Genomic DNA, 15791 nt, shown 5'->3' with positions numbered 1-15791 from the left:
GACTAAAAAATGATGATAAGATCGGAGTAAATACATCGATGGATGAGGCTATAATAGACTAAAAAGATAATAAATAACGAAATTAAAAAAATTAGAGTTATTTTAAAGTTTAAAATAAAAAAATAGAAGATAAGAATAATTATTGAAGAAGTTTTATTGAAGTAACTTTAATTTGAATATTAACATGTCCCTTTCCTATTTATACATATTAGGAGAAAGAATTTTTCTCAACAGAATAAAATATTTTCCTTAATAGAATAAAAAATTTTCTAAAATAGTGCTCCGGATCGGTGCATTGCTAAATCAACTCAGTAAATGACCCCAGTTAAGCAATTTCTTCTCATACCATGATACGTGTTGTCATTAACCTCTTCTTCGTGTTTGGTGAAAGGGAAAGATTATGGACTCGTCGTTTTCTTGGAGACTACCAACTATGTCTTGGTGGAGAAGATGAGTCATAATTCCCTCGTACTCCGAACTAATCCAAACCTGGAAGCTTCCTCCTCCTCTCTCACCATTGGTAAGATTTGATGCTTGTTTATGCGGCCAGGATGATCTGCACAGGAAGGGCTTGCAAACTGCAGTGCAGCACTTCAGCTCTGTGATTCCAGCAGCACCATGGGAAAGACAGCAGAAACTCTTGGGCCCAATTCCAGATGTGGTCCCTGCATTATTCCACCAACCTCTCTGCCTCTCCGTCATTCATGGTGAACTTGACATGGCAGCCAGTACCCTTCACTCCCAGCATTACCACTTTCCTCTCCCCGAGCTAGTCAAACTCAAGCAACAGATAAGCTCAGCTTAGTCTGACAGAATTAGGTCATGCTCCCCTGTCAAGCCTCAGACATGCTCCGAACAGAGTAGTAATCTTTCAGAGGATAATCTCTGCAGACAAACAAGCAATCATTACAGCCAAAGAGCCTTCACACCATGTCAGAGAAAAAGGAAATCGAGGAAAACGTATCACCAAAGAAGAAAATGAGGAGGGACTCGTTCGAGATCCTGCAGCAGGATTTCCTAACACTTGGTTTTCCTCCGATCACAAGGGGGCACTAATAGCTACAAACACAACCACCGAGGAAGGAAACTGCTAACTGCAACATCTCCTTCACAAGAGAGCAGCACACTACTCACACTGGCAGCAGGAGATGACACAACCAACCAAGTAGTCTGACATATCTACACATGGATTAGTCTACCACCACCTATGACCTCACTGGACTCCGAGGAAAGGATACTGTGGAGCATGCTCACATAAGATTACAGGAATTGGAGTTCTCGTCACTGAACATGTTGGGCTGCATCAGCACCGGTGAGCTCGGGTCGGATGGACCATGGTAGAACTCTGGCGGAGGAGGGTACGGCATGTAAACAAAGCCGTCTGAAGCCGGCGGCTTTGGCGAAGCATAGTAGGCTTGGGTAACGCTCGGTTCCGCCATGTTGTAGCTCATGACGTACGGCGGCGGCGGTGGCGGTGGGTGTGTCGGGTATGAGTACATGTGTTGTGGTGGCAGTGAACTGATGCTGCCAGCAGTCGGATTCTTCCCAGCCTCTTCCGAGATCTCTTTCTGAGCCTTCTTGCCTTTCTTCTTGGCGCAGACATTGTCGCCATTCGCTTCGCCGCCGGCGGTGGCGGCGGGCTTCTTAGGCTGCTGGGTGGAGGCGTCAGCCTTCTTTGTACCAGAACTCTGAGGCTCTTTCGTGGCGCTCTCTGACGGCTCTGCTGTGGTTATGGTTTTGACTTGAGTTTTCTCAGCATCTGAAAGTTTTGTGACGGTGGTGTCGGTGGCGGAAGAAGCGGCAGGGTTAGGCTTGGAGGGGATTGGCTTCTTCTCGGACTTGCGTGACGGTTCTTCGGGTTTAGAGGATTCTCCGCTCTCCTTATTGCTGGTATTGACATTGCTGGGTTTCTGGTTGCTGGGTTTCTTCACTGGCCATAGCTCGGCGTGTTTCCCGGACTTCTCTAGCTTCCTAATGAGCGTTTCAGCGTCCACAATAGTCTTAACGGTGACTTTGTGCTGCCCCGCATCGATATCCGTGTCATATACACCTGCAACGAAGAAGAAGAAGAAGAAGAAGAAACAGGATGATTAGCCCAACAGATTGAAGCTAAATGGCAAAAGAAAGCAGAAGGGCAAAATATTTTGGAAGTTACCTCGAATGCTTTTGAGGATTCTATAAACCTTCTTCTTGCATCCTTCACAATGGATGGATACTCTCAACACCCAGGTCTGAAGCCATCAAATATTTCATTCGAGCACCAAAAGTGTGCAGGCAAAACAGCATGGTTAATTTTCATTCCAAAAGCTTTTAGGAGGAGAATTATGGAGGGATGGACGGTAGATTAGTACCTTGCATGTGAGGGATTCTGAAGGTTCTTCTCCGGTAGCCATGGCAGAAACTTAAAAGTGGAGGATGGATGGGTGGATGCAAGGAGTGGAAAGGAAGGCTGAGAGGAAAAGGAGCGACCTTTAGGGGTGAAAGATATAGTGGGGGTTGCCAAAGGTTCCTGAGGGACATGATGACAGCCAGTGACAGAAAAAGGAACATAAGAGAGAGAGAGAGAGAGAGGGAGATCTGGTTGCTGGAAAAGGGTGAGGTGGGTCTCTTTTGGTAGATTGTGACGGGGAAGCAGAGATTATAAATAATGCGAATAATAGGATTGACATTTATGATCATCACAAAGAAGACAAAGTTGTGATGGTCCAGACCAGTTTGGATGTTGATGAAAAATCCAGCATTAATATTTGTAATATGAATATTTTTATCCGAATATAAAAATATGGGATAGATACTATGTAACAATTTCGAAATAAGGTTGCAAACTGAGAATACTTACAAATTTGAGATTTTCTTTTTGATTAATCATCCTCATTCAATATATATGTTTATCAAATATATTAACTAATTTAATTGATAAAATATTTTATAAATCATCGTAACCTCAAATCTTATTTTCATCACTTAATTTTGTAAAAATAAAAAATAAAAAAAATATGTGTTCAAAAATATATAAATTTTAGATGTATTTTTCTTTATATATATATATGTGTGTGTGTGCGCGCTTGCGCGTGAGTGCGTATATATATATAGTCTTTTTTTTATTTTGAAAAAAAAGATAAAAGTATTGGTATATTTGAAAATAAAAGGATATAAGATGTTGCAATATATCATTGGTGAGTGCGTGCTTTTAATGAAAATATGTAATATAACCCAACAAAAGAGATAAAAAAAAAATGATATATTGATGTCAAATGCTTTGGTTTCATACAATGAAGATGATGAGTTAAAAGTTAATGATCTTTCTATGGGGTTAGGTATATAATAGATATTTAAAATTCGAGATACTTCAATTTTAATTTATCAAAAAGACCATACGTAGGGGTAAGTAGTCTCCAATTGCAACCTCTATGATTTAGAATCTCGAATAAGTAAAATGTCCAAATAATTGAATAAGTGAATTGCTTTTCAATCAATTGTAGTCATATATGGACAATAAACAACTTACCAAAATATATATATATGGACAATAAACATAAGAGCAACAAAGTTTTATTCTAACAAAGTTATATATATATATATATATATATATATATATATATATATATATATATATATATATATATATATATATATATATATATATATATATATATATATATATATAATGTACATTCGATAAAAATCTAATATTTATTTTTATCCACATTTAATTAAATATAATAGTATTCATTTATCAAAGGAGACCAATAATAGTATTCATTTATGAAGCTTACACCCTTCTAGATTTGTTATTTTTAAAAATATTTACGAGCAGATAAGGAAAAGGTAAAATGACTAAATTACTTATTGAGAATGTTGAAAGTTTGTATGGAGTCTAAGTATTCTTTCGAAAGTTCAAAATTTCTAATAAAAATTATTATAGAATCATTTACCCATATCTGTTCGATTATCTAATTTTCTTGTAAAAAAATTATTATGAAATCATTTACTCACATTATTATGATTTATAGAGGGGGTTAAAACTCATTTGATATAATTAAATATAAGTTTTATCTTAACTATATACATGAATTGTAAAATGGTGCTCGACTAAAAGAAGAAAGCCATGTAAATAATAAGTTCTCTATGTTAAGATTGAAGGTGGAAGGTTTTAACCCTACTAATAGAAACCCTATGTTAAGATTTCTCAATATCTCTCAAACTTCCTTAGAGCCAATGCCATTATTAATTTATGATGGTTCATTTACTAATGATTTTTTTATTGTAAGTATCGACTTTTGTTTGGAGAACTATAGATATTATCATCTTCGTCAGATAAAAAACTTGAACCTGCCTCCAACCCCTTATATGCTATACGAAGATAAGATAGACTATACAACGAAGCAAAAGTATTATATGCACTCGAGATGATTTAAATACTTAACTACAATAAACTAATACCTTGGTTCCTACTTAATAATTATAATGATATTTATACCGATTAATAATCTAACCTTGAAGCTCATACTCTTGTAAATGTTGCAAAAACTTTTTTGTATCCCTCCATACTCAAAGAATAATAATGTAAGGATATTTATAAATTATGCTATTATTCAATTACATAAATAGATACTTTTATCAATTACATAAATAGATACTTTTTGTATGCTATTATTCAATTACATAAATAGATACTTTTATCAAATGAAGGATAGCCACAATAGTAGCTCACAATTCACGAAAGAAAGATAATATTCTTCCATCAGCTATATCAATTTATATATAAATCATAGTACTAATATTCCAGTACAACCAATTTCATATACAAAAGCAAACAAAGAACTATTATTCTTTTGTAGGTTTTGAGTATCATAATATCAAAAAAATACAAAAAATATACTTCCTAGTCAACGCATGAATGGAGTGAATAATAATATTATTATTATTAATTAGATACATAGATTTAAATAAAAAATCATATAATACAAGAAGTTTTTAAATTTAACATATATTATCTTTTCGAGAAGCACTTTCATCCACAAGTATTTACAATTGAACTCACATTTCTTTCATATCTTGAGTAATTTTTCAAGCTTTTCTTTGATGTCAAATTTATTCATCTTTCTCCTTCTCAAGTTATGTGGTCATAAATCTTAAACGATGAGATTTGGATACTGCAAAATTTGAATGAGATGGTCTTATGCCATAACATCACATATATCCTGATTTCTCTAATCCTAATACTTGAGAAATAGTATCTTCACTTAATGGAATATCAATTGCTATGAGTTCAAGATGTGTCCTAAGATTCTTCATTTGTTTCTATAATAAATACAAACATATTATCAATAAAAAATAAAAAAATAATAAGAACCATAAAAGCAATGGACTGATTGAGTGATGCATACAATTACTCTTGCTTCATCCTCATCTATTGGCATTTTATCATTTTTCTTTCATGATTAATGATAAAAATATCATCTTTAAATAACTTCTTCCCTATCTTGGCTTTGTAACAAAACATAAAAATATAATATTATTAATAAATAAAAAAAATATATCAAATATTTATTAAAAAATTCCTTACCTTTTCATCAATCAACCTAATATAACTTTTCTTCCCTAAAGTATGTGATATTTTTTGTTTTGATCTATTAACCTTATTTCCTTTACTAAGGCTCTAAAAAAATATTTTAAATACCATAAAATTAATATAAAAATTACAATACAAAAAATCGATATTTGCATACACAAAATGATGCTGAAATATTTGGTCTTTATTAATTCTATCAAGAATATTTTTTAAATGATAGGATATAGACTTCGAGTTATCATAATAAATAAATTTTAAGTCACTTTTTCAATTCTTCCATTTTGAATTAATTGATATGTGTCATCTCTACATTTAATTTACCTAATAAAGCTCCTTCAAGACCTACATGTTGTTGATTTGTATCTAATTAAACTATGATACTTTTTCTAGGCGGTAAACTCTCCATGTTAACTAAGCCAATGCATCCTCTCGTTCTTTTTTCCCTATACAATTTATCACAATGAAAAGATATTAATAGAATCAGACACTCGTTATAATATCAGTTAATAGATCTATAATTAGTACTGTAAGTATAAAATCTATAATATGCTATAAGTTATATAAAAAATTTTCATGATTAAAATTAAATAACATTAAGATCAGATTCATATCTTTTGATGTCATCTAAAAAAATCTCTATCTAAATGCACTATCCTTCGAATCTAAATATCAATACATCTGGAAGGATAATTAGATACTCCTCCTTTCTTCTTATCCTTTCACATTACTATTATTATTGCATCCTATATAATATATATAAGTTATTAGGAGAGTTTATCCTATCAAGAACATCCCCTAAGAAATTCTACTATAATATAAACTTTTTTCTATTGATAAATATCTATCGTCAGAATCTAATTAATTCTATTATATATTTTATCTAATTATAAAGAGCCACATAATCTAACAATTTATGTCTAAATTTCATTCATCAGCTAAGTGAGTGTTTTCGTTTATTCTTTATATATATATATATATATATATATATATATATATATATATATATATATATATATATATATATATATATATTTTATCATAACGAAAAGACAGAATCAAGGACTCATTTGAATATAATATAATAGTTAATAGACTATAGTCATTTCAAAATCAACCCCTTAGGAATGTCTTTCCTCAAATACTCGAATTTATTTGTGTATTCTCTAATATATTCTTTATTTGAGCTTGAACATGAGATTGTAATCTTGTCTTCAACAAACGTAACTGCGCATACTTAGTCTTCTCCATTGATGATGCTAAATATATGAAGTCAATAGTATTTGTGAAAAACCGTGTGACAAAGATTATGAACTAATAAATTATAAAGAAATGATACATGAACAATATAAAAAACTAAATAGCATTCACCATCTAATATGATAATTACCAAAATTAATGCTTGGGACTGTAATGCATGAAAACATAGAAAACAGATAATTACAAATTAAGCACAAGCCAATGTATGTCATAAATTCACATATTATGTTCAACATCACTATTATTATCTTCAACAGAATTATTTATATGATTCTTCTCTATCGTGTCAAGCACTAATATTGCATCAATTAATATTCCGTCCACATCATCTCTTATTAAACTAAAATCATCTTGAGTGTCTGTGATGGTGGCATCCAATATTGAGTCCACAAGAATATTACATTGCTCAATCTCATCTAATTCCTAGGTCAATCAAATTCCTTAGCTTTGTCTCGATAGGTACCCATCAATTTCCCTCTAATACATCTTAAATATAAAACACTTGTTAAACTTAGGAGACTAGTACAAATGAATCATCACTAAAGTGTTTTTTTCAGTGTGTATTAAATTTTTAAAAATTACTAGTTCCATGTTCAACATCAACCCAATAACATTTGAAGAGAGCCACTTTGAATTGATAATAATAGTTCAATTCTACTATCTAGTGTAGATTTTTGATCTCTTATGCTTGCATAGCTTGAAATCTTTATGATGTTGACAATACCACTACTTTGAGTTAATTTATACTTTTCATGGTCTCTTGTTTGGAGCCGAATACTAATGAAAAATGAAGCATTAAAATTCTCTTCCCACATTATTAGGGCCTCGAGTAAGCCATCTCATTTCGTTAGTCATTTGTTCATTGCTATTGTGCAACCCAGTAGGTTAAGAATAATTAATTAAAATGTGCAAACATGAACAATTTTTATTTAGCTATTGGATAGAAATACTTAAATGAGACCTAGTTCATAATGTCATTCGATTTTTTGATATTTTGTCTGAATCTTCGGTATATCGTCATATCCCCCAACACATTACCTAATCCTTCGATATGTCTATTACCACAAAATCTAATCTTCCAGCATGATATTAAATCCTTCCATGATACTTGAATCTCTAGCTCAAAGTCTAATCTTTGGATCAATATTATAGCAGGACGTCTAATTTATATAGTTATAATCTTTTGACACAACTTTTGATTCTTTGCATTTGATCCTTCGATAATTCGAGTCTTGGTCAAAGTACATTCTGCGTCTCATATCTCAACAATATATTAGTTTATCAAATATATCAATTGATTTTATCTTCAAAATTTATAATTTAATAAAATATCTAAAAATAAACAAAAGTAAATCTTTTTCACGTTCTTTTTGACATGTTAACATGAATGGATTTTATCCATAAAATGAAAAGTTACAATGACTGTAATCTTATCATAATCTTTTTTTTTATAGTATATATACGATTTTACATAAGATTTATATATGAAATCAGCCCATGATCCCAATTCCTAATAGTAGGCTTTAAATGGAGTGGGATTACGCATTGTGGAAGACTTAAAACACAGCAGAACAGATCAGTCTAAAGAGCGCCAATGAGCATGGAGAGATCTTTTTATCTTGGTAAGCAGTGATCCTTTAGCTTGCTTGCAGTTTCTGGTGTCCACAACCACCCCCGTCACTGTCACCTCTTTGTTGCGCAAGTCGAACGTGTAATCCAGCAGTCCTGCTACAAATGACTTCAGAAGTATGAAGAATAGGAAAACCTCACAATTTGCTGATAGAAAAAGAACATATATGAAGTATTTCCTCCGTTTATTTGCTTGAATTCTTACAGTTCATCCTGGAGACAACCTTGGAGACCCTTTCCCTGCAGTGATTGCAGTCCGCACTGGCATTCATCACAACCATTTGGACCTACAATATATGGCAACTCTTTCCGAGTCAAGAAAACTACGTGGATGCAGCATATATTAGCTGCAGCTGGGGTGCCAAAGTGTCCGAATGCAGTGCTTCACTAAAGGACTGGGTTCGCCAGTGTTATTCAATTTAGCATGGATCGTATATCAAATGCATGGCAAGTTGTGTGACATCTACCACTTTGCTGATTGCGGCTTTCTGATTCTATCATTCCATTATCACAGACTACAAAGTACCGAAGATTGGTTTTATGTGAATATTCTGAAAAAGTAAACTGAATATTATTGTTGCTCAACAATTTTTCATCTTTTTTCTCCTTTCCTCTAAGAAAGAGAAGCTAATAAACAAATAGTTTTGTTTTAACCAGGATGACGACCATACAACTTGTGAATGAGGCTCTCAGGAAGCTACAGTTGTGCGAAAAGGAGCATCCTGAGAAACACACACAAAAACTGGATCAACCATATCTGTGGATTGATGCATGGAGAGAGACAAAAAACTTGAGACATGAACCAGAAACACATTTTTCCACAGAAAATCAAGTAAAATAATGGTCCGATGTGATCTACCAAATGAATCATATGACCTAGTAATCGTGTTTGAATCACTGAAAAGAAACATTGATAATCAAGCATATTAAGCATTCAAGTTTCACAAAGAGATTAGACCTAAACAGCACACTAGCTTCCTTCAAATCAAATGGTTCATGCTATCTAACCAACCTATTCCGAACTTTCACTGTACACATAGTCACATACAGACATGTTACCTGTAACATGAATTCTACGTTGACAAAATTGTGTCATTTTTTGCATTATTTCAAGTACATAAAATCATAAGGGAGTTTTGGATGGTTGGTTCTTTTGTTGCATGATGAGTTGGATCTACAAATACTCGGACAAATTTCACTATCTTTTGTTTACCTGCCCAGCCTAAACTTTGTTTGGAAATTTCAAAACAACATCAAAGATTGGTGTCAAATCTACTGCTTGCTATTGATCATATTTTGTAATTCTAGATTCCTGACCAACTACAATAGATAGAGGGAGAAAATGAAGCTTTGGCTGATTAACGAATTCCTAATGAGCAGTGTTGTACTTTGGCAGGCCAGAGGTACTTAATTTGAAAGATTGATGCATCCAATAAAATCTGCAAGAGAAGTGTATATAAAATCTCACTTTAAACACCCAGTAAAACAAGCTCACTAAAGGCTTAGAAATGGGTCTCTGGTTAATCCAGCACTTGATAAATGATTTGTATCCAGCCATAGAAAGTTGCTTATAATAAAGGTAAACGACTGCAGTCTGCTGGCTGAGATTGATGAAGATTATAACATGAGAAAGTATAATTTGTATATATCTATGAATTGAGAGAGAGAGAGAGAGAGTTTTCATACTGAGGGGAGGCTGAGATTCTCTGCAGACCTCAAAGTTGTTTGCTTGCTACCCTCCATGGAGGCAGTTTAATTATGCTTCTGTTCTTCCCATTGCCGGGGTCTATAATGACCTCTCCACAACCAAGTCTTTGCTCAGAACTCACGCAACTAATGACCCGACTTAGGATCTCTGTGTTACTTTTAGAAAAGTTGATAGGGTGTTGAGAGTTGCAGCCACCATCCCAGACATCATGATTTTGTTGACTTCTCTGCCCTCTAATTTCTTATTGGTTTTATTAGATCTGTCATATAGGAGGAATGACCCGACTTCTGATCATTTGTATTGGATTCTTAGTTTCAAAATCATTAGGATCGCACTCATAACTCTGCCGATGGTTCCATCACTCATAACTTTATGTCTGATAATGAACTACTTGAACCTACCTACCATGCTTGTAGAAGCGAGAGATCAATAGATTACAACACTCATTTGTCATCTGGTTTTAATATTTCAGTCATCTATGTGAGGATGCAACGATATACATTTATTTATGCAGCTCAGTCCATCTAAAGATATATTTTCTCCATACATACATGCATGGCAAGCGTACATGGCAGACTCAGGTTGTTCTCAATTGAGCAATTGGTAGGTTGCACTTATCGCAGAAACAAATAGCCTTTAGAATATGTTCAAATCAAAGATAGGGAACGGTATATAATAAGAACTGATAGAACTTCTGCGATGCATGTATTGCATAAGTAATGATGGAACAGATAGCTAAACCTACGTGTAAAATGGACTCGTTCTATCTCCAATGGTCAAAGAACCTGATCCTTCTATCAGGAACAATTCACTAAGGATGCTTATTGACTAGGACAAATATAACTTAGTCTACAAAGATACTATATAGTACATACAATATTTGAGATTATTAATCATAATGTTGTCCCTTTTGATAGTAGCAGATAAGATTTTCTCAATTATACGAGGAAATCTCTCTACTAGGGAAATCCTCTATTCTGTTGAGAAAAATATTCCCTCCTAATCCATATAAATAGGAGAGGGGCAGCTTAATGTATTCAAGTTAAAATTTCTTCAATAATTTTCTTCAATAATTCTTTTTATCTTCTATCTTTCCAACATAGTATCACCAACGTCGTTGCAGCCATATTCTTAAGAGGCTCCGCGGTCAATCCTTATCTTCCACACCGTGATAGTCTCCGCGGCCAATCCTTATCTTCCACACAGTGGTAGTCTTCGTTGATCTGTCAATAATCGATGGACTTGAGGAGAACGAAGGAAACGCTTGTGTCCTTAACAGTCTGTACGCCGGGACTCAACGGTCTGGTGCTCTCTTCTTCGCATATACGTACAGCCTTGACACGCACAGCACCGTGTGGATCGCCACTGCGTGCACGAACTCAAGCCACCGCAGTCACCCACCTCTCACCTCCTTGATACTACTGTAGCATCACCACAACATCGTTGCAGCTCTACAGCATTGCTATAGTTTTCTCCATTGTTGTAGCTTTCTCCTCTACTGCAGTAGTCGTAGTAGTCACAGCAACAACAATAGCAATCGCAGTAGCAGCAGCGATATGCTCTTGCTCTACTCACGAAGCCTCTCGCTCATAAACTATTTTCTTTGCATCGATCCAAGATTGGTATCCTTGATAGGAGCACCATCTTGCGGGGGCATGATAGCAGATAAGATTTTCCCAACTATACGAGGAAATCTCTCTAAAATCCTCCCTCCTAATATATATAAATAAGAGAGAGACATGTTAATATATTCAAACTAAAGCTTCTTCAATAATTCTTCTTATCTTCTATTCTTTCCAACATCTTTTCCTTTCTATCATCGATTTTGAGAATGCATCTTATGATAGATACAATATAGTTAATAACCTCCTTGATTCAATACCCATAAGAGTAGACTAAGGAATTGAACTTATGACATAGAGGTCAAGGACTCAACTGGAACTATGGATTCCAGTTAGCTCACCTTAGATGGAGCATAACCCCTTGATCAAGATACATAGGGTTTCATCCTCCAAGTAGAAACAAAATAGAAAATAACCCTTGCCATGTTCACCACCAAGGGAGGGAAGAGAAATGTAACGACAACTAATAATAGCCCTAATTACCTCTACAAAGAGAGGTCTCCTAACAGATTTGCCAATAAGATTGAAAGCTCATGGCTTATGCCATTCTTAATACAAGGATAACATGATCCTCTAACATCAATCTAATGCATTCAAAGGTAGATGATAAGAGAAGCAAACCAAATGAAACAGGGATAGCCTACTAACGAAAGAGATCTAGGAGCTTCACAAGAGGAATCGAATGAGTAGTAAATAAAAGCCTCAGAAAGGGGGAGGCGACTACAATTACCCTTTTTAAAGATGAAACTATAAATCTAGAGCTTCTCACTCTAGAAAGGAGAAGAGAGATTCAAACCATTACTCATCTATGTCAAAAATATTAATTACCAGTTATGTATATATACAAACAAGAAAATGTTAATCACATAACTTCCTTGGAACAATTTTTTTTTCTTTAAACATGTGAAAATTTACAAGATTGTTGGTTATATTCTGATTGTTTACATATTCACCCTTGCTTGAACAAGACATTTATGAGGTAGTATAAGATAATCATCATTGTGTCAAAGCTAGTATTATTTAGTTATTGAGCCAAATATTTTTTTCTTTTTGGTTTTCCGGTAGGTTTCAACTAGAAAGTAATCCTTCAAAATAGATATAAATTACATTTTTTATATCCAATAGTTTTTATTCGATAAGAGCATGGAATTTCAAAATTGTGAAAGAGACAACAAGAACAATTTCTTCTCTCTAAGTCGATTATCATTAACAAGATTTCTCCTTGGTTTTTTATAATTATAGGAAAATATCATGTTTTCCTATAAATGTTTCGATAATTCTTTACATACAAACCATGCATATAACATAATATGAAAAGAAGGCCTAGGTCAGCTCCTTATCTCCAACTTAAATTATAGCAATATTAAGGCTAATTATGTATTATCCTTTTTTATTAGACCTCCTTAGCATCCTGAACCTAAGACTTAAAAAATTTATATTGAAATCCTTATGGTTATGAAAGTGAAACATTTAGGTCTATTTACCCTAACGTCATCAGTTTTACTAACGAAAACACGAAAACATTAAGTAAAAAAATAATTTTAACATTCCAATTGATGATAACAAATGACATCAGTGATGACGAACGACGACGTCACTAAGGCCCCAAGTGGCTATTGTGGATGAGGAGACTAGTGGCAAAAGACGAGGGTCACTCGACATCTACATTAACGTCAACGCTAGAGCATATGTCAAGCGCCCCTTTTGTCGCTCTATATCTACATCAGTGCCGATGCAATTGCTAAGCAGCGAAAGGGCTACTCACTGCATCGACGTCGACACAATTGTCGAGCAATAAAAAAGCTACTTAACATCTACATTGGTGATCCTTTCATCGCTAGACAAATGTATCGACACCAACACAAATGCAAAGTGATGCAAAGTGACAAAAGAGTCGCTCACTACGTCGACATCGATGCAGTGAGTGACCCTTTCGTCGCTCTACATCTACGTCAACGTTGACATAGTTATCAAGCGATGAAAGGGCCGCTCACTACGTCAGCATCGAAAGAGTTGCCGAGTGACGAAAGAGCCACTCGGTGTTGACACAGATGCAAAGCGACACCATTCTGCATTTGTGTCAACGTCGAGTGGCCCTTTCATCACTCGACAACTACATCGATACCGACATAGTGAACGATCCTTTCGTCGCTCGACAATTACGTCGATATCAACACAAATATAGAGTGATGAAAGGATCGCTCCGCAACTACATCAATGTCGACGCAAATACAAAACGACCATTATCTTTCGCCATTACTCTCTTCATCCACAACAACCACCCGCAATCCTTAATGGCGCCACCATCTGCCACCACTAATACCATCCATCACCACCAACTAAAATATTAAAATTATTTTTTTACCTATTAGTTTTATGTTTCCATCAATAAAACCAATTGCATAAGAGTAAATAAACCTAAATATTTTATTTACGTAACTATAAAAAATTTAATATAAATTTTTAAGTCTAAGAATCAAGATGCTAAAAAAATCTAACTATAGAAAATAATCTATAATTAGCCCACAATCTCATGATCCAAATTTTAGTTAAAACTTGACATCAAGAAGAAAGGATTTCATTAAAGCACTTGGCCAAGAAAAAAATACGATGAGAACTCTTTGCACATCACAGCAGTATCCTTAAGTCAGTGGAAAATCATCGTTACAAACCACATCCTTCAAGAGGATCCATTAAGTAGAAGAGACTAATGGAAGACCAAGTTCTCACAAGGCTTGAATTTGACCTTTCAAACCCTTATCTTGCTGGAATCTCAAGACACTACTTGCATAGAACTGAGAAGTAGGGCCCTTGCCATCACATGGTTTGGTTGAATGACTTCTATTTAGCATTCCAGCTTGTTTACTGCTTTGTAATGGAAATCATGTTGAGTCAGATTACATGTTGTGGGAGAATGAATCACAGCTTCAGATATGAGCATTTGTACCAATCACAAAGGGAAATAATTTCTACCAAAGTAGCTGCCTTACCTCTTGTAATCCACACAGATGAACATGACCTTGAAAGTGAAGACCTGGCAACAACAATGGACACAGTTGAAGGAAGCCAAAATAAGAGTTATAATTGTAAAATGGACATGTATGCTTCAATCAGACACATGTCTTTCTCTAGTTAATATTGCAATAGTTTCTGCATTTTGTTAATTAATATGTTCAACATCAGTATCTCAAATATCACAAATGCAACATGTACATCATGTCACTAATTTGCATCCCAGTGGAAGACAATTGTAACATAGCTGAGACCTGAGAGTTCCAAGAAATCTGTAGCACAAAAGAGAATGAGCAAATTGATGTCCAACTTGAGGAATGATTTTGAGAAGCTTGCAAATGTTTGTAGTTTGCAAGATAGCATTTAAGCACTGTAGAAGGGATTTTAATGAAGAAAGCATAGATGTGTCCAAGAAACTATTAAAATAATGAATCATATTCAGTGAATGTTGAAGGTTTGTGGCAAGCATCAGTATGAGATCTAGTAGGACATATGACAGATTTCTATGCTCAAACAAGAAAGCTTTGTGGAATATAGACTGAAGTTTGTCAAATCTTCAGGTTCATCACTTCCATTGATATCCCTTGTCACTCAGAAAGTTCATGAGATAGTATACAGAAAAGAACAACAAACTGAAAGAAACATATTTGCCTGACTTCCTCACCGATATAAGATGATTGCCGATTCATGGCCTTCAAAATAAAATAACTTCTGCAGATGATTGGCATTATAGAACGTTAAACATATGGCTGGATCTTACAAATGTGGAGTTTTTCTGAGATGGAATTCCTGCAAAAATGGTTAAAGAGAACATAAGAGTGTTTGTTGAACATTTTCACTACAGTATGAAGAGTTCCATAAATAAGCTAAACTCAAGATTGAACAAATATCATCCTCACCTTGATGGCGTTACACATAAAATATGTTAATGGTACAAACAACCAACAGGAGTCACAGAAAAAAAAAATCATACCTTCACTTTCCATTT

At 34.3% G+C, this 15791-nt stretch overlaps 1 protein-coding gene and 1 long non-coding RNA gene across 2 annotated transcripts; both read right to left on the bottom strand.

The window, feature by feature from the left end:
• Positions 1-936: 936 nt before the first annotated feature.
• Positions 937-2475, bottom strand: LOC103985589 (heavy metal-associated isoprenylated plant protein 35-like). Its single transcript, XM_009403335.3, has 3 exons — positions 2352-2475; positions 2156-2231; positions 937-2050 (listed from the first exon to the last, which is right to left on the bottom strand). The coding sequence occupies exons 1-3, from the start codon at positions 2391-2393 to the stop codon at positions 1251-1253; spliced, it is 918 nt and encodes a 305-aa protein (XP_009401610.2). The 5' UTR covers positions 2394-2475; the 3' UTR covers positions 937-1250.
• Positions 2476-8212: 5737 nt separating this feature from the next.
• On the bottom strand, positions 8213-10296 carry LOC135638001 (uncharacterized). The gene is made up of 3 exons (XR_010496459.1): positions 10148-10296; positions 8667-8748; positions 8213-8560 (listed from the first exon to the last, which is right to left on the bottom strand). It is a non-coding gene; the product is annotated as an uncharacterized LOC135638001 (long non-coding RNA).
• Positions 10297-15791: the final 5495 nt, after the last annotated feature.

This window comes from Musa acuminata, chromosome BXJ3-5 (assembly GCF_036884655.1).
Source record: "Musa acuminata AAA Group cultivar baxijiao chromosome BXJ3-5, Cavendish_Baxijiao_AAA, whole genome shotgun sequence".
Lineage (NCBI taxonomy): Eukaryota > Viridiplantae > Streptophyta > Magnoliopsida > Zingiberales > Musaceae > Musa > Musa acuminata.
This window is presented reverse-complemented; position numbering and strand designations above follow the sequence as displayed.

What these genes read in the sequence shown, in the direction of transcription:
- LOC103985589 (XM_009403335.3), bottom strand. Translation starts at nt 2,393, where the DNA reads ATGGCTACCGGAGAAGAACCTTCAGAATCCCTCACATGCAAG. An exon ending in CAGAATCCCTCACATGCAAG is followed by an intron (nt 2,232 to 2,351) that starts GTACTAATCTAC and finishes TGATGGCTTCAG; the next exon opens with ACCTGGGTGTTGAGAGTATC. An exon ending in AATCCTCAAAAGCATTCGAG is followed by an intron (nt 2,051 to 2,155) that starts GTAACTTCCAAA and finishes TCTTCGTTGCAG; the next exon opens with GTGTATATGACACGGATATC.